The sequence below is a fragment of the Eptesicus fuscus genome, chromosome 22 (genome assembly GCF_027574615.1).
Source record: "Eptesicus fuscus isolate TK198812 chromosome 22, DD_ASM_mEF_20220401, whole genome shotgun sequence".
Classification (NCBI taxonomy): domain Eukaryota; kingdom Metazoa; phylum Chordata; class Mammalia; order Chiroptera; family Vespertilionidae; genus Eptesicus; species Eptesicus fuscus.
In genome coordinates, this window is record NC_072494.1 from 8,531,268 (window position 1) to 8,556,609 (window position 25,342).

Below are 25,342 nucleotides of genomic sequence, written 5' to 3' on the forward strand. Positions count from 1 at the left end.
ATAATTGGGGAAATTCCTATCTCAGTGCCTTCTACGTGATGGGTATTTGAAATACTGGTTCTCTTGGCTCCTGGTTCTTCACAAAGTTTATAGCCCCAGCCAGTTTGGCTCAGTGGATAGAGTGTCAGCCTGTGGACTGAAGGATCCTGGGTTTGGTTCAGATCAAGGGCACATACCTCAGTTGCAGACTCCTCCCCAGCCCGAGCCCTGATCCGGGCACATGCAGGAGGCAACTAATCAATGTGTTTCTCTCACATTGATATTTCTCTCTGTCTTTCCCTCTCTCTTCCACTCTCTCTTCAAAATCAATGGAAAAATATCCTCAGGTGAGGAGTAAAAAGAAAAAAAGTTTACATATAAAATAAGAAACTTTGGGAATCATATGGAAATATAAAGAAAAACTAAGTATAATTGCTCCATGTGGAGCAATTGTTTTAACTTTTTTCTGTGCATGTAAATGTATTAAATATGTAATTTTTTCAAAATTTGGGTAATGCTGTATATATTTTCATATCCTGTGGGTTACTTAATAGCTTAAGCATTTTTTGTATCATTAAATATTCAAAATGTCATTTTTTAATAGTATAATGCTCTCTCGTGTGGGTATATCTTAAAATCATTTCCATTATTCATTTTGTGGGCCCCTTTTCACAATTACGCATATCACAATGAGCATCCTTGTGCATATATCATGGTACTTTCGTTTATTAGATTACTGGAAGCAGGATTACAGTTTTAAGTTCTTAATGCAAATTGTGCCCAGTTGCCCTCTAGAAAGAGTTTCTTACCCTCCTTTTTGCAGAAGAAGATAGCATTAAAATACCCTGAAGGCTCTTCAGTTCAATGAGGTTAGTAGAACGGTACATGTAAACACTTAGGAAGTCATCTTACGTGTTAAGATTTACTAAGCTGTGTGGGCAAGGCTTAGCCTGGCTTCCTCTCGGAGCCTCAAGCTGGCTCACTCGTGCTGCCCGAAGGTGTTTGGGAGAGATAAGGTACCCAAGTTGGCTTTATCTCCTGGGAACAGAGGGAGCCTGTCCACTCTTGGCGGATGCTGTGTCACCCCTATTCCTTGAAGAGGGATCTATATGAATTCAAGTGGGGGAGTAGAAGCAAAGGGCTTGGAGTTTAGTTGTTGGTACAAGTTTGTGTTTTAGTAATGGGAAAATTCCATACTACTCTAAAGTCAATTTGCCTGGTTTCTAGTAGAGATTGGCAACTGCCTTATTTGTTTTTGTTTCTCAATACGCATATAAAACTGCTGCATGGCATAGATCTGAGTAGGCAGTTTGTTTTTAGAATCTGAGGATGACCCCCATAGAGCTATGAAGATCTTCCATTAGGCTTGAAGGTACTGGGAGAAAGGAAGTTCCCTGGAGGTCAATTCGTTTTTTGTTGCAGGATCTGTGGGAAAACTTGTACTTTTCCACCAGGAAACCGACAGTGACTTACGTCCCTTTAGAGGAGAAAATCGGCCTCGCTGGCTTTGGGGGACCATCTCTCACTCCTGACTCAGACTTCCCTTTGTGGCAGGAAATATGAGGTAAGTGGGCCTGCTTGTTCAAGAAAGGGGATTTGGACCTGGGTTCTCTGTCTCAAGTCCACTCCCACGGAGAGAGTTCCCTCTACGTTCTTGAAGTGGTCCTTCAGCAGGAGAAACGCCGGGGGTACATATTTTGATGCTGCCACTAGTGAGTAGCTGTCGGTCTGTTACCTGCCTCGCACTCACAACCCTCCCGAACCACCACAAGCTCTTCTGTCTTAGGTTCATGGCACTTCCCTGGGACATCCCACCGACACTGGTACAGAATGATTCTGCTTGCCCTTCTAGTCATAAAATAGTGAGCGAGACAGAAACTGTCCTACCCACATGGAGCTTACATTCTAAAGGGGAGAGGCGGTAAATAAATACCAGGTAGTGGTAAGTGCTAAGAAGAAGAAAAACAACAACAACCAAGAGAGTTGGGGAGAAGTGGGATACAGGTGGAGGAAGGTGTCTAGGGATTGACCTGAGTGAGGGAAAGGAGCCAGTCAGGTGAAAGGTCATGTGATGGGCGTTAACTTTGTGCCTTAGGCACAACGAGAAGAGCTTATGGCCAAAGGGAAGAAGAGGAGATGAGCTCAGGGAGGGAGACAGACCTTGGATCAGAAGTGACTTATAAGTTAAAGAAGTTTGGGTTTTTATCTCAGTGTAATTAATGGGAGGCTACTGGAATGCTTCCCTGTAGGGGAGTGATACAACCTGATACATACTTTTATTTTAATGTGTTTTTTTATGGTTTAAAGTATTACAAATGTCCCCTGATGATACATACTTTCAAAAGCAACAGATGGTTTGGCTCAATGGATAGAGTGTCAGCCTACAGACCAAAGGGTCCCGGGTTTGATTCCGGTCAAGGACACCTACCTTGGTTGCAGGCTCCTCCCTGGCCCTGACCCTAGTTAGGGCGCATGCAAGAGACAACCAATCCACGTGTTTCTCTCTGTCCTTCCCACTCTCTTCTACTCTCCCTAAAAATCAACAGAAAAATATCCTCAGGTGAGGATTAACAAAAAACAAACAAATAAAATCAAAGATGGAGAATGGGGCGGGGATGAAAGCAGGAATACCAGTTAGGAAGCACTTGACAGCAGTGAGAGGTATTGGTGAGCGGAACTGGGGTTTTGGGAAGAAAGGGGCTTTGCATGGTATTCAGATCTATTAGACTCTATTAGCGTTACCTCTTTAGCACAAGCACTTATAAGATAAATCTTTCTCTCACCAAAGCTTTCCCAAAGGAGAAATGTATATGTAGCCATATATACACCCACAGATAGCATGTAGATGCACATGTTTGGAGGGAAGGAAGAAGAAAATAATGTGCGCGTTTATTTACAACATAAGTGAATATCTGGAATATTTTATGAATTAATACTATTTCCTATAATAGACACGTTTTCCAACTATGTACTTAGGAAAAAAGATACGGTTTATTTGCTTTGGAGTCAACACAAGCCTTGGGGTTAGAGGTTACACTTCCTGAGAGAATAAGAGTCTTCAGGAAAAAAACTGCACTCATCAGAGAACACTTGCTTTTTAAATTATTTAAATTATGATGATGTTTTAACCGTAAACGTTTATGAGAAAAACATTAGTCCTGATCTTTGAATGTCTGTGTCTGTGAGATCTAAGAGATGTAAAGGAGAACGGGGCATAGTTGGATTCAGTGTGAACTGAGCCTTTTTAATCCACCAAGTTGTACTATTCTGTATCCTTACAGAGAGCACGGGATGAGCAAGGTGATTTTTAGCTGATGAGAGTGCATCCCCCCTCTGCAAGGCGCCGAGTCAGTACAGACATAATTGACACCTTTCAATCAAGGTAGTGAAAGTCTACACCTGTTATCATTCCAGCTTTCACTGCTCACAGACTTTCTGGTTTCACAGACAGGATCAGCAGATATGAATAGTAATGGATTCCGAGTTATCTTGGAAGTAACATTAGGGAAATGCTCTGATGGATGGAATGAGGGAGGTAAGAAAAAGCATGATCACCTCCACTTCAAGGATGAGGAAATCGAGCAAGTCCACTCACACCCTAGTAACTAGAAGAGTCAGGCTTCCTACTGACAGGCACCAAAGCCCATGTGCTTCTGCACTGGACATCCTGGGAGCACTGAGGTTGGTCAGGCAGAGCCTACTTCACATTAGAGAATTTCACCTCTAATATATATATATATATGTGTATATATATATATATATATATATATATATATATATACTAGCGTTCCCGTTGCAGGAAAAATCCTGCAATAGGATTTCCTGCTGCACTCTACCCCGCCTCTGCTCCTCCCTTGTCGCCCGCCCCGCCTTCTCTGCCAGCCCGCCTGCTTTTCCCTTCTCCCCCGGCCCTGCCTCCGCTCTGCCCTTGTCGCCCGCCCCGCCTTCTCCGCCAGCCCACCTGCTTTTCCCTTCACCCCCGGCCCTGCCTTCGCTCCTCCCTTCTCCTCCCCCCAGCTTGCTTGCTTCTCCTAAGCTTTACTCCCTTCTGCAGCTCTTGGCTTCTTTCAACACTGTCTTGATATGCAAATTAGCCGTCATCTTTGTTGGGGTAATTTGCATACTCATCCTGATTGGCTGGTGGGCATGGCTTGGCTGGTGGGCATGGCTTGGGCATAGCGAAGGTGCGGTCGATTTGCATATTTGTCTATTATTAGATAGGATATATATATGTATATGTATGTATATACATATACATACATATACATATATATACACACACATGCACACATATATACACACACACACATATATATATATATATATATATATATATATATATACATATATATATATATATATAATTGATTTCCGAGAGGAAGGGCGAGGGAAAGAGAGACAGAAACATCAATGATGACAGAGAATCATTGATGGGCTGCCTCTTGCAAGCCCCACACTGGGGATCAAGCCCGCAACCCGGGCATGTGCCCTGACTAGGAATTGAACCTCAACCTCCTGATTCATAGGTTGATGCTCAACCACTGAGCCACACTGGCCTGTCCACCTCTAGTTTTGATAAGGCACCTCCTACCCCACCTCAGTGGAGAGAACCACTTGCTAACCACTTGATGACAGCTTACTGATTTTATAAAAATGCTTCCAAAAGTAATAAAAAAAATAAGTTAAATTTACAGCCAAAGACGAAGATTGTTATTTTGAGATTTCTTACACTCTATTCTATAGTTAACCAAATTTCGCTGCTTTGAACGCTGTGAATAAACCACTCAGTAATTTACTCACTAAAATAGTTTTTAGTACCAACCACGTATCAGGAATTTTGTTAGGCAAGGGATACTGCGTGGGGGCCTTTTTCATTTCTGAGTTTGTAGGAAGTGCAAAATGACTTAGCACAAATAATACCTAATTATGACATTTCGAGTTCCTGCCCTGATTCATTGCCCTCTACCTTGTGGGTCTCTGTGTGCCTTCCCAGAGCATTTATTTTGGCTTTGGCTTTGGCTTAGAACTGATGAGAGGGAAAGACATATGGAATGCAGGTGTCAAAGGCTTAACAGTTGGTCAAAGATGGTCAAAGGAAAGGTGAGAAGATACAGAATGGCAGAGGCATGATGAGAAATAATGATGATCCAGGGAAAGGAAGAGAAAAGCACTGTCCCTTAGTTTTGTTGAATAAAGAGTTGGTATACGAAGAACGTGAGGGAGAGTAAGATGGTTATGTGTGGATGAGGGAGGAAATAGACATGATTGGGGGGGGGGGGCGGTGAGGAGGAATAAACATGGGTTGTATGAGTATTCAAGGTATTTGCTCTTCCCCCAGAACAGTCTCTGGGTCGACCCTTGAAAATTAGTTAAATTAGGGAGAAAGTCTCTTGCCCATCATCTCTAATTCCCACGAACCTCCCATCTGTTTTTTATTGGGGTGAAATGCACATAATATACAATTAACCGTTTTTAGAGTGTGCAATTCAGTGACATTGGGTGCCTTCACAATGTTGGCAACTACCACCTCTCCCTAGATTCACCTTCCCTTTCTTTTCATTACTGGTATTTGACTCTTGTTCTTTCATCCAAACTCTTATTCCACCAAAGCCATCATTTCTGCTGGGACCCAGTCCCCAGAATGCCCTATTCTGATGCAAAAAGAAGGCAGACCAGTAAGACTTAGACTTGAGAGCAGGCAGGTCACACTACTTAGCCCAGCAACCGACCCAGCTTTAGTGGGTTGAAGCTGGGGAAGGAGGGAAGCGTGGAGGTGATGAGGAGACAAAGCCTTCTCCCAACATGGAGGGACCTTTGCGACAAAATCCACTCACTCACCTGATTATTCTGGGCGGGTTCCTAATGCACGTGAGTACGCTTCTCAGCTTTGTATGTGCCACACTCCAGAGCAGCAGACTGATAACCTTTTCTTCCCAAGAGAGTACTTGTCACACCTAAGACCGCATGGCCCCTGTATATGATGATACAATGGCATATTTATTCTTCTGTTCCCAATTTGCATTAAAATGTACTTAAGATAGTTACTAAAGCCCTAGCCAGTTTGGCTCAGTGGATAGAGCATTGGCCTGCGGACTGAAGGGTCCTGGGTTCGATTCAGGTCAAGGGCACATACCTCGTACCTCAGTTGCAGGCTCCTCCCTAGCCCGAGCCCTGGTCGGGACTCTTGCAGGAGGCAACCAATCAATGTTTCTCTCACATTGATATTTCTCTCGGTCTTTCCCACTCTCTTCCACTCTCTCTAAAAATCAATGGAAAAATATCCTCAGGTGAGGATTAAAAAAAAAAAAAAGATAGTTACTAAAAGCAAATAACATCTCACTGATGGCCCATCTTCTTTAATTCCCTGCTCAGTCAACAATAATCCTTCTAGAAGCTTCTACAGTGACCTCCAGATACAGTTAACTCTTATATTCCTCAGTATTTTTAATACCACTTTGAAGACCAATATCACAGACTTGTGATAATTATTCCTAATTGGTCACCTTGTAAGATCCTTGGGGGAGAGGGGGGCGGGCGGTGGTGAAGTGGCAAAGAATATGCTTTACTCATCTTTTTATTCTAGCTCAGTGCCTGGTACTTGTACAGACAATGAACTCCTAGGGCAGTGGTCGGCAAACTCATTAGTCAACAGAGCCAAATATCAACAGTACAACGATTGAAATTTCTTTTGAGAGCCAAATTTTTTAAACTTAAACTTCTTCTAATGCCACTTCTTCAAAATAGACTTGCCCAGGCCGTGGTATTTTGTGGAAGAGCCACACTCAAGGGGCCAAAGAGCCACATGTGGCTCGAGAGCTGCGGTTTGCCGACCACTGTCCTAGGGGGAGGGAGAAGGTTATCCTTTAACCTCCATCACAAATGCTGGGTTTGCCCTCTCTGGAACCAGGTAAGAGGTCAAAGCAACTTTGTTTTTTTGTTAATCCTCACCCGAGGACATTTTTCCATTGATTTTTAGAGAGAGTGGAAGGGAGGGGGAGAGAGTGATATCGATGAGAGACTTTAGTGCTTCCGGCTGGGAACAGCTCCATCTCCCCCTCCAGCTGCTCGGACTTTGTCTGGGAGGAAGCAGTTCCCGTACCTGCCCTTTGTCTCCAGGTCCCCTGCTTGACCAACCCCTCATCATAGTTTTCTAATCAGGGTCTCTTTCTTTAGTCTTCACCCACTCCAGCCAGCCATCCTCCCCACCACTCCTCTCTCTAACACACAGGCTCCTTCCTATTACCAGTCTGATTAAACCTCTAATACCTCTTCAGTGCCTTTTAAAATCTGGCTCAACCTACCTTACTAATTCCACATTCTGCCACTTCTCTGCTGAACTGTCAGCTCCTTCTGGGTATGGACCGCACCTTTCCTTCTTTGTATCTTCAATTTCCAACATACCGCCTGGAACACGGCAGATATTTAACAGATATTTGCTGAGTGGACAGATGAACTCCAGCTACGTTAAACTTTGAAACGTCTTTGACCGCATACCACGCTCAAACAGTGCCCCACGCATTCCGTGTCCGGACTCGGTCACTCAACTTATATATGTCCCCTTTCATTTTTCCCCTCATTAGACTGTAAGTTCTTTAAGGAAATGGGCATGTCTTATTCATCTTGCATCAGATCCAGTGTCAAGAAGAGTGCTTGGCGTAGAGCAGGCAGACCGAGAGGAGAAAATACTAGCTATTAAGAAGTTCTGCATGCAGTGAGACAGACTGAGGGGATGACCTGAGAACAGCAAAAATAGAGGATTCAAAAGAAAACAGGATAAGTAAATAAGTAGTCAGAACTGAACAATTGGAATAAAGTGTGTGTGAGATGTCAATCAGAAAAGGCTCCCTGGGGGTGAATTTTGAGAGGTGTTTGAAAAGAGGAAAGCGAGGAGGAGCTCAGAAACATGGTCACGGAGCTGGGTTGAACCAAGGCCTGGTAAGCGACCAGCGTGCTTGCAGCCTGCTTTTTGAGCAGGATCTGTTCTACCTCCGACCTCAAGCTCTGCCTTGTTCCTGGCTCCCCACCCAGACATGCGCACCCACACTCTTCTCTGTCTTGATGTTTCCCAGGTCAGCCCAATGTAGGACTTGATGTTCTCTTAAGTTTCTGTGAAAATAAGCAAACAACCATCCTGTTTTGCTAACCCTGGATCTCTAGGGAAATAACTTCCCTGTTCCCAATAAAACAGAACTGCTCCCAGTGGTGTTAAAACAGCGGGGGGTGGGGGGTGGGAGGGGGACCCACAAAAACTCGAAGGTAGTATTAACCACATTAGCACATCGTCACAAAGATGATCTTTTTTTTTTTGGTGTGGGCAGATGGGGGTCCCAAGAGGTCAAGGATGTGTGAGTGAGATCTGAGGAAGAGAGCCTGCGGGCAGAATCTTGCCTTAGCCACTTCTGCCCGCTTCTCAGAGAGGGTGCGCAGGTACCCAGGATGCTGGGCAGTCCCTTTCCAGGGCTCCGATCAGGCAGCCTCTAGCACTTGAGGGATGGAAAAAAAATACCACTGTCTCCCTGAAAATGTAGCCCACGCCAGAAATCAGAGCATTTTCTGCAGCGGGAGGTATAGGTGACGTCCTGCAGAAGCTCTGGGCCCTGGGAGATGGTCCTTCCACCAGGGTCACCCAGTTCTCACGCCGTCCATGTCTTCAGCGCGGCGGGTGCCCCACGCACCCCGTTCCCTGAATACCCAGCCTTGCGCTCTCCCGGTGGAGGCAAGAAGGCAAAGAAAATGAGGGCACAGCTTCCGCTCGCTGCATGTCCTGAGGAGTTGGTTCAGGGCACAGCGATTCTCTCTCACCCCCTAATGCACACACAGGCTCCCCAGGCGGCCACGGGGGAGCCCCCTGCGGGCGCTCAGTGCACCTTACACGCTGTCCCTCTGCAGGTGGCAACGAAGCCTCGAAGCCCTGGCGGAGGTACTTCCTCGCCAGCAGGGGGGCTGCCCGGGTGGGCCCCGCCTCCCCGCGCGCGGCCCAGTTTCTGGGGGTGTCACACCCGCCCGCGGTGATGTCACACTTGCCGGGCTGAGATTTCCCAGCGGGACCCCCATCCCGCCACCAGGCACCTTTAGATCATCGCGGGGTCGGTGCGGAGGGGCGGGGAGCCCGGCTCCCCCCCGCCCGCGATCCACGCTGGCTCCCCACGGAGGCCCCCGCGGGGGCCCACGGCGGCCCCCCGCGCCGGTGCCCTAAGACCGTCCGGGTCCGCCGGCTCCCGGCACTTCCGCCTCAGTAGGTGTCATGGCGCCGGCGGGTGCGGAGTTCCCGCGGGGCGGGGCCGGCCGGATGGGGCGGCCGCTCGGCGCTCGGCTCGTCGGGTCTGGCGACAGCGGCGGCGGCTGCGGAGCGAGGGGCCCGGCGGTGGCCCCGGACGGCTGCGGGAGGCCCAGGCGGCATCGCGCGGGGCTGAGGCGGCAGCGACGGCGGCCAGGGCCCGGGTGGCGGGGCGAGCGGGGGGCTGTGGGAGCTCCCCCCGCGGGACGGGTGCGGGGACGGCTCCGGGGGGCGGGGGCCGGGGCCCGGGCCGGCGCGCGCGGGGGGTATGATGACCCGGCGGCGGGGCCCCGGATCCTGTCTCCTCCGCCGCCTCCTCACGGCAGCCCCAGCTCGCGGCTGAGAACCAGACACACCGGCGGTGAGTCGGCGCGGGCGGGAGGGGTCCTGGGCCGGGAGCGCCCTCCGATCGGCTCCCCGAGGGGCACCGGGCGGGCCGCGGGCTGTCCGGGGCGCCCGGCCTGCGGGGCGGGAAGGACGCCTCTCTCGGGAGGGGGGCCCCCCACCCGGGATCGGGATCGAGGTCCTGCGGCCCGAGCGCTCTCGGCCGCGGAGGGGATTGCGTCCCCCAGGAGAGCGGGGAGGCTCCGGGCTGGTTTTCGGGCAACTCCCCCTGCCTCCTGCCACTTCTTTCCTGGGCGTGTTGTTGTCCTCAAATGACAGGGGGCCGCCCGGCGTCTCCTCCCGGCCGGTTTCTCCCCGGCGGCCGTGGCGGCTGCCCGGCGGAGTGGCTGGTGCGTGTGTATGTCACGGCCCCGCCGATCGCCACGGCGGCGGGTCGTCGGTGCTCTTTTTTGGGGACCCGGGACCGGTGTGTGGAAGGATCGGCGGCGGCGGGGTGGGTGTGGGCGCCTTCCTCCCCTCTCCGCCGGTGCTGTTTCACCCTGACGGTGTGGAGTCGTTAAGTTTGTCATTTTTGTCGTGACGGGGAGGCGGCGTGGGACCGGCCCACCGAATGTACGTATCTGTGCGAGGCCGATCCGGAGGTCTGGCTCCGAGGGAAACTTTTGCTGTCTGCTGTCACTTTCCCAAAGCTTTCGTTTAAGGGAAAAAATAAAAAAAAAAAAATTAAAAGGGTGAGGAAACAACCCAAACTCCTGGGTAAGGCCCACGCTCTGCACCCGGCTCTGCGGGAAAGAGGCCCTTTTTTGTTCCTAGCAACCAGGACCTGGAGTTCGGTCGCCGGGAGCGCTGGCCAGCCCTCCTGTTTGTTGTGACAATCCCGAGCCCCGGCCTGCGTGGACGCTGGGCGCGCTTTCTTTCCTGTGCAGGTGGGGGAGGGGAGCAGGGGCTGGAGCAGGGGGGAAACCACCCCAGGCTCCGCTAGGTCTCCCCCCCCACCCCGGCTTAAACCACCGACTCAAGTGGTAGATGCACTCGTTTTGAGGCAGCCCTAGCTAGATGCTTGCTTTTGGGAATTTTCAGTAATTGCATCCAAATAGTCATTTCCACTGGTAGCCTTTTCTGCCCAATAGGTCCTTTATCTTGTTTGTTTCCTAGTAACTCTGACGAAAACAGCCGTGTGGCTTCCTGCTCCCGCTGAAGTGGGGTTAAATCAAGTGGCTGATGCCCTCAGCAAAACCTGCAATTTTGCTCTTGTTTGTGTAAAGCTATTTTTGATTCTTGGTCTGCAGTTTTGTGTGTGTGTGTGGGTTTTTGTTTTGTTTTTTGTTTTAAAGATTACAGAGGATGCAAATCATGACCAGCTTTTTTTTTTTTTTTTTTCACATAGAAGTCTAAAGCTTTCTGTAAAAGATTTTTAAAAATCTAGCAAGTCTCTTTACCCAATAGTTGTTATTCAGCGAGTGAGTTTGGATATTTACATGTAATTATCTCAGGGTTCTGTGCTATAATACTGGTATGATGAAGGCTATCATTGACTGAAAGATACTGTTCCTGGTTTTGAAGGAACAAAAAGGGCCACCCTTCAACTTGTGGTTGGAACTGGAGGCAGCCAAGCCAGTAAAAGCATCTGATGATTAAAATGGTGAATAAGATCTTGTAAATATACTGGCTCTGGTTGGTAAAAAGGACTTTGGCTGGTGACATGCTCATGGTTTATCCTAACTTTGGACATTGTAGTTTTATGGATTGCAGAGCAAGTTGATGGGTAACTGGAGATTTAAAACCAAACCAGAACTCCCTTCTGAAAGAAAAAAAGGATAATCTCAAAATTCACAGTTCTCAGGAAAATAGAATTCTTTCATCCTGTGGTTTTGTTTTCATAAGCACAGCTCAGTTGGTTGTGTTGGTAGAAACCAGCGAGCCAACCCTGCCTTGTAAACTTATGACACTTGGAACTTGTGCAACTTGTTGTTAGTTATATATTGTAACCGGTCCTTTTGTAATTTGAAGTAAATTGTAGACATGAACTTCCTGATCTGCCCTTTTATTTTCATTTTCACAACTGTATAAAGTATCCATTATTTTTTTTTTTTAGTTTTTAAAAAGTTACAGTTATTAATTCCTCCCCAGTTTCTTTTTTATTATTATTTTTATTTTTATGGATTTCAGAGAGGAAGGGAGTGGGAGAGAGAGATAGAAACATCAGTGATGAGATAAAATCATTGATTGGCTGCCTCTTGCATGCCCCATACTGGGGATTGAGCCCAAAACCCGGGCATCTGCCCTGACTGGCAATTGAACCATGACCTCCTGGTTCATCCATAGGTCAGCGCTCAACCACTGAGCCACGCAGGCTGGGCCCTCCCCAGTGTCTTCCCTTACATTTCATGTTATTCTGAACACAAGTCATCAAAATCATTTTCCTTCAAGTATCACTTCAACAGTCACGGATTTGCTTCTGATTCCTTTTCTGTTCTGAATCTTCCAGCTCTCTAAAGGCCTAATGTATTTTTGTAGAGCATAATTTGGCACTTAAAGAAATTTACATCCTGTTTTTATATTTTTCTCTTTCTTTTTGGTGTGTCATATCACCAAAGCAACATTCTAAGCTCTTGGGAGGCAGGGAAAGTTCTGTGTGTTTCTTTTGGATTCCTTAAGGACACCTGGTACACTGCTTTCCCAGAGAGCTTAAGGAAAAAGAATCACAAGGCCTGAGTTCTTTGCCAGCCTCGCTACTCATTAACTCTGTCAAACTAGAGCTTGCTTGGGTCTCCTTTTTCTCATCTTGGAATTAGGGAGTTTTAGAAAGCATATAAGGTCTGTTTTAGCTAAAAGAATCCCTGTACTTTTTTTGCCAGTGTCTTCTCCAATCCAGTACATCTTTTTATTCAGATTTTTCTCCTTATTCTAAACAGTTTTTCATTTTTCCATGTCCCCTGGCATACTGGCAATAGTTATCTCATTCAAATGAAAGAGCTCTTTCCACCTCCCATCGGCCAAATGGTTGTTACCTTGCGTAGATCCTGTTTTCCTTAGGCCTTTGCCTGCTGATCTCAACAGGGTCCCCTTTTAGTGTCTGTTTCAGTTGAGCTGTGCTTTAGTTTGACATGCTCCTTATGCTGGAAACTCCTCGAGACACAGTTTTCTTTACTTTAAACCGGACAGGCCTGTAGACTGTCCTGTGCACGTACTGAGATAGCACCTTTTTACCAAACACAAAAAGCACCTGCTTTCCTTTCTTTTTTTTTTTTTTCTGTTACTATAGATTGTCTTCCCAAATCTAAGAGAGCTATTGGAATTTAGGAAACAGTATCCTGCCTACAAGGAAAGCCCCCTCAGCCAGTTTACCAAAAGATTACAAAATTGGTTTAAATGGCTGGAAGTTATATAGAGTTGTAGAGTTACTTTGTCAGCTGACAGCACCTATTTCACACCCTATTTTTGTGTACTGCTTGGGGAACTGGCTTGTTTCACATGGTTCCATATGAAGGAAGTGCTACAGGAAAGGGGGTGGGGAGCTTTGATTCAAATGATGTCCTTAGGGTTTCAAGCTTATTTTTTCCTTCAATATCACTATATTTAGAAAACTAATTACATATATATATATATATATATATATATATATATACACATATATACATATATATAAATATAAATTTTTTTCTTATAGACACGAGACTATAATTTCTATTTTTCATCACGTATTTCTCTAATTTAGTCAAAATGACTTCTGAAATCTTACGTTTATATATATGGAGAAGTAACGTGATTTCTCTGTAGTCATTCATTCTAGCAAACATTTGACACATACAAGGTGCCAACCATTGTGGTAGATGCTGATGATTAAAAAAAGGGGGGGCACTTACTCTTCTGTTGAGATTTGCCCATGACACTTGCAGTTTAGAAGTCAACTTTTAAGTAAATAATTACAAACAGTCATATTTAGAATAAAATCCAGAGCGGCCCACAAGTCACTAGCCCTTGTCTCCTCTTTGGGGCCTATTTCTACTGTTTTCTCTTTCGTTCCATTCCATCCATACTGGTCTCTTCTTCAAAGAGGCCAAGAATATGTCTTGGCACTAACTATTCTTTTTCACTTTCAGTGGCACCTTCTTGTCTGTCAGGTCTCAGTTTAAGTACCACCACCTTATAAGGGCTTCCTTGACCACCAAAGCCAGGGTATCTCTCCTTCTTGCACCCTCACTATCATGCCATTGTGTTTTGTTTTCATTACAACATTTATCACTAGCTGCTATTGTGTGTGTGTGTGTGTGTGTGTGTGTGTGTGTGTGTGTGTGTCTCCTCAATAGAAAGTAGACTCCAGGAGATAAGGGATCTTATCCATCTGACACACCTCATCCCCAGTGGCTAGAACAGTGCCAGGCAGATAGACACGTTTGTTAGTAAATGAACGTAACCTTGTATGAAGCGGGCTGGGCAAGGCTTTCCTGAGTATGTTTGTCAGCAAAAGGTTGCCTAAACAACATCCTAGCTGGAGGAAAATAGTTTTTCTCTCCTGTAGCAGCCTGAATGTTCCAGGTTGCAGTGATCATTCCTGGTGGGGAGGTGGCTCCGCTCTACATGACCATTCAGGGACCCTGGTTCTCTCCATCTTGTTGCTCTGCCATCCTTGAGTGTGGGTTCATGGTAGAAGCTGGGTCTTCATGAGTTCCTGCTGGTGGAGAGGGTAAGGAACACAAAGCCTCCCCCCACCCACCCACACACACCACTTCCTATTAGAGAGAGGGACTGGGAACCATAGTCTAGCCTGGGATGGAGGAGAATGGAGGGTTTAATCCCAACCAACAGCCTGTGCCACACTGAAAAAGTGAGCTGTGAGGGGAGAGGAAAAGGATAGGTAGAAGTTAGAAAAAAGGAGGCTAAGGGGGAAATGAAGTTCAGAGAGGGGACGTGATGTGTGAAGGAACTAGGGCAGCAGAAGGCAAGGCCTACTCTAGGAACTCAGAGAAATGTGGTACTTCTGGAAGAGAGAACCTGGGGAAAGGGTGGAGAAATGAGGCTACAAAACTAATCAGGGTCCAGATCTTACAAGGCCTGGAGATCCCAGCTAGAGGCTTTGGGCTTTTATTTGAAGGTTTTAATTGGGGGACAGATAAGCAAATTTGTCAGGTGAAGAGTGAATTGGGAGAAGGAGGCATAAAAAGGGGGCTTTGAGAGTTCAGATTGGGGAGACAGGTTAGACTATTGAATTGTGCAGTAGGGGTAGAGAAAAAAGGGTGGAGTAGAGAGATGGTGTTCTGATGAAAAGAGTTTTCTTGCCAAACTTGTCTTGCTTTATTTTTACAGAACATGTATTCTTGTTTACCTACTTTAATGATGTGAATACTCTTTATATATCGTGTGCTGGGGAATATGTACATCTGTGTACATGTCAGCTGAGGACAAGTGCTAGAGGAAGAAACAATACACAGTACTGATTTTAGGTTATTGAGGTCACCAAGTGTTAAATTATACCAAAGAGGCAAAGAGGACACTAAGCGAAAGCAGTAGAAATTTGTTATTGGTGTGTCAGGGAAGAGATGGAAGGTACTGAAGACTAAAGGCAAAATAATTACCTTGGTTGTCATACCCAGTTGTTCTATTCCTAGTTAGGATATTTGAATTTTAAAAAAAATATTTTTATTGATTTCAGAGAGGAAGGGACAGGGAGGGAGAGATAGAAACATCAGTGATGAGAGTCATTGATTGGCTGCCTCCTGCATGCCCCCTTCTGGGGACTGAACCCGCAACCCTGCATGTGCCCTTGACCGGAATTGAACCTGGGGCCCTTCAGTCCACAGGCTGGTGGTCTATCCACTGAGCAGGCTAGGGCTTAATTCTTTATAGTAAGACTAGAGGCCCGATGCACAAAATTCGTGCAAGGGGCTCAGCCCTAGCAGCCCCGGCTGCCCCGGCCAGCCCTCACAGCCCCTCACAGCCTCGGCTGGCCCTCGCAGCTCTGGCTTCGTCCGGATGGTTGTCTGGACGGTCCTTCTGTTGTTCAATCTAATTAGCATATTAGCTCTTTATTATATAGGATTATCCATATGAAGTGACCTTAGTGTGCGGCACCTAGCAAATATTGGGTAGATGTGACCATTGCAGGGAGTGGGGTGATTTTCCTGTTTCTGAAGCCTTGGATTCTAGCAAGACTCATTTCTTTTTTTAGTAGTAAGTACAGGGACCAGTAGCTTTTTGCCTTTTCGTTCTAGTTGGGGATTGATGCAGTGGGCAAGTTTGTCATTATGTTTAGATGGTTAAATCCTTGGAAAGTCAGGTTCGAAATGAAAAGACTAGTTGATTGCTGGAGTCGAAGTGCCACATTTTCAGGAAGTCAGAGAAATAACTTCTAGTTTATTGGGAGCTGTTCTCATGTGAATTGAAAATATTTGTACTGTAGTTAAGTTTTGGAGGGTTTTCGACTGTGCAGGGGGTCAGTGCCCTTAGCCCCTGCATTGTTCAAGGGTCAGCTGTAATTTCCTTAACAGAGGCGGCTGATACACGATAGGTTTCCCACAACGTGCAGTCTGTTCCATGTTTTGGTTTGGGAGGTCTCAGCCTAGGTAGAAAATTGCCTGCCCATTTGCAAAGGCAAATTTCATGGAACATGGTACCTTTATCCTGTGTCTACAAATGGCTGTTTTTAGCTGAATTTCAGAGTGTTCCATAAATAAGAGTATTGATTTTTGTAGGCATCTTTGGTTCTGTCTTTCTTCTCTCCTGGCGCTCGATGAGGTCAGCATGAGGCTCAGCCACACTATAAGTCCTGGTGCCACGATACTGACGTAAGCGCACCGTCCACCCTGGCTGTGGGGAAGGCCAGTGAAATTCTGGCTGTTCTTTTCCTGTGGGGGAACTTAAATTTGTCTCACTGAGGAAGAATTATATTCACTTATGTACTTGGACTTTCCAAAACACTTTCTAGAACTTGTGCCTTTTGCAGTGCTGAATATGAAGACAGAAGCCATCCGTACCTGCTATTTTGTTTATTGGGTGCAGAGTGGTCAGTAACATTACTCTGGTGAATGCAATATTTTTTAAAAGTGTCTAGTTATGAACATGCTTTTAAGAATTTGCTATTTACATTTTATGAATTGTTTTTAATATTAAGGCCTCATATTCCTAGACATAGCTACAAATTGCAAACTGTGTATTCTAATTCATTTACTAAATTCTTTTAGTAACTCAACAGATATACAATGAAAGGCAAATTTCTCAAATTTTCTCCATTTCTTTTTTTTTTTTATAATATATTTCTTTATTGATTTCAAAGAGGAAGGAAGAGGGAGAGATATAAACATCAATGATGAGAGAGAATCATTGATGGGCTGCCTCCTGCACGCCCCCTACTGGGGATCGAGCCCACAACCCCGGGCACGTGCCCTTGGCCAGAATCGAACCGGGACCCTTCAATCCGCAGGCCGATGCTTTATCCACTGAGCCAAACCGGCTAGGGCAATTTTCTCCATTTCTTGCTCAATTTTATGATGACAAATGTTTTTGCATATATTTTAATAGGTACATTTTGTAAAGGCACTAGTACAGACTTTTCTGTTATTATAATTTGGTATTATGTCAGCGATATAGGTAGAACAAGTTGATTTGTAAATTTATAGCCTTGGAGTTAAATTGCACTGACTCTAGCCTTTAATTTACACTTTTCCTCTCTTCAAGATTCATATAAATTATGGAAACTCTTGTTTGAAGTAGATCCAGACCACATTTTTAGAAACTGGAGGGTTTGTTCGTTCCAGCTGTCTTGTCCAGTGCAGATGGTTTTCAATTGCATTCAGGCATGAAGAAATGTACACACTGCTTTTTTATGTTCTGTAACATCCTTTGTCACACTTCCTTCCTTTCTAGTTGTGCGTGTTTATTCTCTTACGACTAGTAAAATTATACTGTGTGTACTGGAGTGGAGACTTCGCCCCTTTTGCTAGGGCTGCACAACTAAAACGGAGGGACATTAACAAACAAAACAAGCATCGACAGACAATCCTGCAGTTTAATATGAATGGTAGGGAGTAGCTACGCCTTTGGTAGTCAGGGGTCACATCACCCAGCAAATACTGAGTGTCTGTCAATTGCCAGAGTCTGTGGTAGGTTCTGGCAATACAAGCAACGCACAAGACAGTTATGGTACCTGCCCTCACGGAACTTACACTGTAGCTGGGAATGTAGTAAATAATTTCAAGTTATAAGGGAGGAACAGGGTGCTATGGGAGTTTATGGTATGGGGCGGGGGAGTGGTGATGGTGATTGTTGCGGGAGTGTGTGTGTGTGTGTGTGTGTGTGTGTGTGAACAGTTTTCCCAGCAGAGAATCTATGTTGAATTAGAGAGCCATCTGAAAACGGAAAGAAGGGTGGTATGGCTGGAGTGGAGGAATCAAGGTGGGAAGATTGTGGAGGCACAGCAGCCGGAGAGCTTTAGGGCAGGTTGAGGATTTTGGACTTTATCCCCAAAGCTGTGGAAACCTGGGAGGCAGGAGGAGAGAGAAGACTTTGCAGCATCCTGATGACTTTCTTTCTCAAAAAAACGAAAAGAGCAGTCTTTCAATTTGCATAGGACTCCCTCCCAATCCATCCCCCTCCCCCTGCCTCTCCCTCCCCATTCAAGTTTCAAGATTAGTTTGGAGGCTACTGGAAGTTCCAGTGAACTAGAATAGTTCCAACCGGGGTAGAGAAAAACGGCCGATTTGAGATACACTTGGGAGGTAGAATGGAAGATTTGGTTATAGATTAGATGTGGGGGATAAGGGAGAGGATGAGTCAGGGTAATAATAGTGAGTGAGTCCCAGGCACTATTACATGTACTAAACCTTTAGATTCTCACAATAACCCCACCGGGTAGATATTGCTGCCAGTATTTTATAGATGGAGAAACAGACTCATTGTCTCCCTGATTTTTGCCTTGAGGTGCTGGGTGTATGGTGATGTCTCATAACCGAGATAGAAAACTGGGGTGGGGTGCAGGCTCCTGAGTTTAATCTTGGACATGTTGAATTTGAGGTGTCTGTAAGATATCCAAGTTGCAGTGCAGAGTGGTTATTTAGAAATAAGAATTGGGGGCCTTGGATGGGTAGCTCAGTTGGTTAGTAAGTAAACAAAAGAGGTTTGTCCTTCTATAATCGGAAACGTATTTGGGAAAATGTATCAAATAAAGCCCAGCCAGATATATTTCCTGGCGGTTTTTCTAAACCAGATGTTGTGAACACAGGGTCTGACTCTTCCTGTCTCCGTGCAGGTATGGCATCACAGCTGCAGTTTTCCCCCCCATCAGTGTCGTCGAGTGCCTTCTGCAGTGCGAAGAAACTGAAGATAGAGCCCTCTGGCTGGGATGTTTCTGGACAGAGCAGCAACGACAAATACTATACCCACAGCAAAACCCTCCCAGCCACACAAGGGCAAGCCAACTCCTCTCACCAGGTAGCAAACTTCAACATCCCCGCCTATGACCAGGGCCTTCTCCTCCCAGCCCCTGCCGTGGAGCACATTGTTGTCACGGCCGCTGACAGCTCAGCCAGTGCGGCCACATCAACCTTCCAAAGCAGCCAGACCCTGACGCACAGGAGCAACGTTTCTCTGCTGGAGCCATATCAAAAATGCGGACTGAAAAGAAAAAGTGAGGAAGTCGACAGCAACGGTAGCGTGCAGATCATCGAAGAACATCCCCCTCTCATGCTGCAAAACAGGACTGTGGTGGGTGCTGCTGCCACGACCACCACGGTGACCACGAAGAGTAGCAGTTCCAGCGGAGAAGGGGATTACCAGCTGGTCCAGCATGAGATCCTTTGCTCGATGACCAACAGCTATGAAGTCCTGGAGTTCCTCGGCCGGGGGACATTCGGACAGGTGGCGAAGTGCTGGAAGCGGAGCACCAAGGAAATCGTGGCCATCAAAATCCTGAAGAACCACCCCTCCTACGCCAGACAAGGACAGATCGAAGTGAGCATCCTTTCCCGCCTAAGCAGTGAAAATGCCGACGAGTATAATTTTGTCCGTTCTTACGAGTGCTTTCAGCATAAGAATCACACCTGCCTTGTGTTTGAGATGCTGGAGCAGAACTTGTATGATTTTCTAAAGCAGAACAAGTTTAGTCCACTGCCACTCAAGTACATCAGACCCATCCTGCAGCAGGTGGCCACAGCCCTGATGAAGCTCAAGAGCCTTGGTCTGATCCACGCCGACCTTAAGCCAGAAAACATAATGCTGGTCGATCCAGTGCGCCAACCCTACCGAGTGAAGGTCATTGACTTTGGTTCTGCCAGTCACGTTTCCAAGGCTGTGTGCTCAACCTACTTACAGTCACGCTACTACAGGCAAGTGGCCAATGCTAAAAACCTTGTCTTAGACTCGAGATCTGTCTTTATAGTTAATATATATTATATAAGGCTACATAGAACGACGAATGTATTTACAGATTCCAAGATTGAAACAGGATAATGTTTTAGTTTATTTTAAGTGTGTGGTATTCCTATAAGCAACATTATTTTATATCTGAAGTCTTTTTTCACACTAGAAAAATTAATTGTCTGATTCTGAAGCTTGTTCCTAGTTGAATTATATAGTTGACCCTTGAACAGCATGGCAGTTAGGGGGAACCTGCATATAACTTTTGACTCCCCCCAAAACTTACGTTGTTCTGTAGGGGATTACTTCCAGGACCTTGCAGATACAAAATTCACAGATGCCCCTGAATAATATCCCACTGTATGTACAGACCATATCTTGTTTATCCACTCATTTGGCGGTGGACACTTGTTTATTTTTACATTTTTGGCTATCTATAATAATAAAAGGGTAATATGCTAATTAGACCAGACATCATTCCAGACATCCTTCCAGACGAAGGCAGGGCCGGAGCTTCCTGCTGGCGGCCGGAGGGAAGCCAGTGCCAGCAGCTGGGGAAAGGAAGGCCTACTCTTGCACGAATTTTCGTGCATCGGGCCTCTAGTTATGAATAATGCTGTGAGGAACATTGGTATTCAATTGCTTAAGTGTCTGTTTTCAGTTCTTTTGGGTTTAGAGCTAGAATAGAATGGCTGGGTCATATGGTAGTGCTATGTTGAACTCTTGGAGAAACCACCAAACTGTGTTCCACAGCTGCTGCACGATTTTGCATTCCCACCAGAAGTGCATGCGGATTCTAATTTCTCCACATCCTTACCAACAGTTGTTATTTTCTGTGGTTTTTGTTTATTTGTTTTTGATAACAGTCATCCTTGTATGCATGAAATGATACCTCATTGTGGTTTTGATTTGCATTTCCCAAATGATTAGTAATGTTGAACGTCTTTTTATGTACTTATTTAAGGCCATCTGTATGTCTTTGGAGAAATGTCTGTTCAAGTCCTTTGTTCATTTTTTAATTTGGGTTGTTTTTTGTTGAGTTGTAAGAGTTCTTTATATATTCTGGGTGTTAATAATTCCTTATCAGATATGTGATTTGCAGGTTTTTTTTCTCCCATCCATGGGGTTGATTTTTCACTGTTTGTGTGTTTTTTTGCACAAAATTTTTAAACTGTGATGAAGTCCAATTTGTCTGTTTTTCTTTTGTTGCTTGTACTATTGGTATCACATCCAAGAAATCATTGCCAAACCAATGTTATGAAGCTTTTCTTCTGTGTTTTATTATAAGAGTTTTATAGTTGTAGCTCTTATATTTAGCTCTTTGATCCATTTTGAGTTAATTTTTGTATGTGGTATAAAGTTAGGGTCTAGTTTCATTCTTTTGCATGTGGATATTCAATTTTCCCAGCACCATTTGCTGAAGAGACTATCCTTTCTCCATTGAATGGTCTTGACACTCTTGTCAAAATCCTTCAACTGTATATATGAGGGTTTATTTTGGGGCTCTGTTCTTCTCCATTGGTCTATATGTCTGTCTTTATGCCAGTACCACACTGTTTTACTTGTAGCTTTGTAGTAGGTTTTGAAATCAGGAAGTAGGTGACCTCCAGCTTTATTCTCTTTCAAGATTGTTCGGTTATCTCAAGGAATCTCTCAAGATCCTTACGAATTTTAGGATCGTTTTTCTCTTTCTGCAAAAAAACCTCATTGACTTTGGATAGGTGTTGCACTGAATCTGTAAATCACTTTGGTTAGTATTGCCATTTTAACAATATTGTCTTCCAGTCCACTCTCATCTATTTTTTTTTCTTTTATAGTTCTATAAAACTATGGCATTTCTTACTTGAGTGAGATAAAGAAATTCCTAGAGCCTTTGATTTCTAGTTTCATGTTGCTCTAGGCAACTTGACTAATTTTGAGACTCTTACCTCCATTTATTTTTTCATGACTTGGGACAGTTAGGTTCCAATTATTTTTGCTTCTAATATTCTCCTTTGAGCAATCCCACCACCACCCACACACACACATGTGTACAGCACATTCACAGGTGCACTGAAGAATTCAGTTGTGTGTCTTATTTTGAGCACTTGGGGAAGTAAGGAGAGCACAGCTGAGGGGTGAGGGCTTTCTTGATCTTTTATCTTGTCAGTGCCTGCAGGTGTTTTACTGTTTGTCTGCCCTGACAAAGACAAGGACAAGGTCTGAAGCCCTTTTAAGATTGAAAAAGAGCAGTTGAGATAAGAATTATTCATGAAAAAAAAAATTTTTTTTGCTTTTAAATATATTATTATTGATTTCAGAAAGGAAGGGAGAAGGAGAGAGAGAGATAGAAACATCAATGATGGGAGAGTCATTGATTGGCTGCCTCCTGCATGCCCCCTACTGGGGATTGAGCCCTAACTGGGCATGTGCCCTTGACTGGAATTGAACCCGACACTCTTCAGTCCTCAAGCCGACGCTCTATCCACTGAGCCAAACCAGCTAGGCAATGAAATAATTTTTTATGGAATTTTCTCATAAAAGGTAAAGGAGATTTGAGGGATTAAACAGTTCTGGCTATTTAGCTTTCTCTAGTATGAAATTTAAATAATTTTTAGTGTTATGTTGCTGGTCTTTGCCCCTTTTCTTCTTTTAATTTAAGCTGTCATTTGAGTAATTTGGTTGTTTTGTTTTTATAGAAAATATGATTTGCAGAATTTTAAATCCACTGGTAATTACTCTTCAACAAAGTCTTGTAAATCCGTGGCATTTAGTTATTGACTATATGAGTAATTTTAAATGGAGCTAAGTTTATCTCTTAAAAACAGGAGTTCATTCTGTATATTACTGAGGAATGCTGGTGCATCCTGAGGTTCAATATCCAGTTCTACACTGTGTTTAGGATTTAACGTGAATGTTCTATTGTGTCACGGGAATACTTGATACTGAGCCTAAGCACATGGAATAGCCTCGGGCATTCCTTCTCCGTCACTGTTGTACCCCACAGTGACTTCATGTTGCTTTGTTGCCTTATTAGAGTCCATTAGGTCCTCACCCACTTTTCAGAAAACCTCAGTGAACTTCTTTTGGCCAGTGAAACATTCTGCCTCCCAGGCTGCCGTCCTCAAACCCTCCTTCTTAGTTTACATTGCTAATAGCACGCCAAACTATTACCAGTCGACATACATTTTTGCCACCATGGTGTCTGTTGGCCATGGCAAGGCTAAATAACTCAGGCAGTGGAAATAATATACTTCATTTCCTGCTCACTCTAAATGGAGGCTAATCCCAAGAAAAGTTGCTGTCTTTGGTGGTTGAGTTTTATGCACCAAGGTTTCCATGCTCAGTGCTTTCACATTCTGAACAAACCAGCCGGCCTTCATGGAAAGCCGAGGTCACTTAATTTGTTCTGTCTGGAAGGATAAGGTCTACAGAAGGAAAGCGTATTTTCACCTTATCTTTGGACAAACAAACCGGTTTTATCTGACAGTGAAACTGCAGCTTAATCTAAGCCACAGATGCAGGAAGTTTGCCTTTATGTAACATCTCTGATCTAGTAAGGCTGATGCCTCTGCAATGGACAGGAAGAAACAAGTGTGTTCATGAACATGAGCGGAGAATGATGGCTGTGAGGTGATTCTGACCTCAGCTTGCTCTCGGTTCAGGTGAAATAAAGCTTTACGACCTTGGAGGAATTCTTCAGTTTAAAGAAGTTTGAGATTGGGAAATCAAAAGGCAGGCATTGCTATTTCTGCCACCTGGTTTTGGTAATTAGAGCCCGCTTAGTATTTGTTCTTTGAGGATGGGATGTATCTTCAAAGAGGAGACCACCATGTCTGAAGTGCAATTAACGCCATTTTTGTACTAAAGTGAATACTGCCAGTTTTGTTTTTCCCCCTCTTTCCTGTGCTTTAATAGGTAATCTTTTTTACTGCCCAGCTGTTAGAACATCAGAGCTGGAAAGCGATCTAGGAGAGTAATTATCTAACTCAGCCTCCTTATTTCACAGATGAAGTAGAACCAGAATTTCAGAGTCTAGAGTTTATATTAAGGGATTGAGAAATACTGGAGGCCAAGGGGCAAGATGATACAGTAATGAAAATATTAGCAAGAATTATCATCTGAATTCCGAGTTGAAAACATTCAGTCTTTAGAGATGAACATGCTCTAATGATTCCTTTCTGTTCAGTGTCTAGGTAAGTCTAACATTTCTAGGAGTAACGATAGTGAAAAGTGCTTCAGTAGACTGAACAGCCTTCTTTTTATTTTATTTTGACTGCCTTCATTTTTTCTCTTTTGATACCTTTTTGTATGGTAGATGGTAGAGCTTACTGTTTTGAGTGAGCTTTGCTGGAAATCCTTAGCTGCTTTTATTACTCCAGAGGCAGGGTGAGACCAAACGAAAAACCGATTCCAGCCAATTCCAAAGGCTTTTGGGTTTTTTAGTTTGTTTGTTTAATAGGGTTTGAGGGCTGGAATTAGTGTTGTTCTTAGTTTCTCTGAAAGCTTAAGTTTTATCACATATCACTGCTACCTTTTTAGAGAAGTAAGTTATTGGGTGCTGGCCTCTTCCTGGGACCCTTTGGGTTTTAAAATATCCTGTTATAGTGGGAATGGCAGAATCAGTCCGTGCTCTTCAGTTGATGCTTAGGAATGCTCTAAGCCCAGTTTTTACTTTGGCACAAAGCCATTTGCCTTCTCCCTGCCAGCTATTTTTGGCACTGTCATGAACTTGGAAATTAATAATTCTACTCACTGAAAGTAAAATTTTGTTCCTTTTCAATTTTAGAAAAGCTTTTATGTCTCTGGGTCCTCGTACCCTCAAACTTGTGCTGTCTTAAAACATGCCGGAGTGGCTGGGATTTAATTGAACTCTGAAATTCCATCAGTAATGTGGCTCTAGCCACCTGCAACAGGAATGGCACTTCTGATGGTTGTTTCTTTGGCTGACAAAACCACAGTTCATTCACATCAAATAGCACAAAAACGGTCGATTAAAGGTTCCACTCACAGCTGTCACACAGTATAAGTCTCAACAGGCCTGGATCTTTTGCTGTTTTCTCTGCAAGATCAGGAAAGCTTCTAGACTCTATAGAGCCCTCTAATTTACCCTGTTTTCTTAGAAAATAACTTGGGGAGGATATTCTTATTTAGGGAAATACCTTGATACCCTCCCCCACTCAATCTCTGCCCCTCGCCCCCCTCCACACACACCGAGGAAGCTCACATTACTTGAAGGTACAATTTGGGAATGTGGGCGCTCCACAAGGAGACGCGGTCTGTTAGATGCTTTCTATTGGAAAGATCTGCTTTTCCATTTTTCTCCCCGTAAATGAGGGATCTGGATCTGGTGTCCTTACAGATTCAAATGCCATGACTTGTAAGAAGAAAGGAAGTTATTTGGAGAAGGTG

At 44.8% G+C, this 25,342-nt stretch overlaps 1 protein-coding gene across 3 annotated transcripts in view; it reads left to right on the top strand.

Annotated features, from left to right (window-relative positions):
- Window positions 1-9,506: 9,506 nt before the first annotated feature.
- HIPK1 (homeodomain interacting protein kinase 1) overlaps window positions 9,507-25,342 on the top strand; it is a 46,388-nt gene continuing 30,552 nt past the window's right edge. For all 3 annotated transcript variants that reach the window (XM_008147187.3, XM_054712331.1, XM_028154092.2), the window contains exons 1-2: window positions 9,507-9,617; window positions 18,846-19,920. In XM_008147187.3, coding sequence (XP_008145409.2) covers window positions 18,848-19,920 — 1,073 coding nt within the window. In that variant the 5' untranslated portion in view covers window positions 9,507-9,617; window positions 18,846-18,847. The remainder of the gene's footprint in view (window positions 9,618-18,845; window positions 19,921-25,342) is intronic.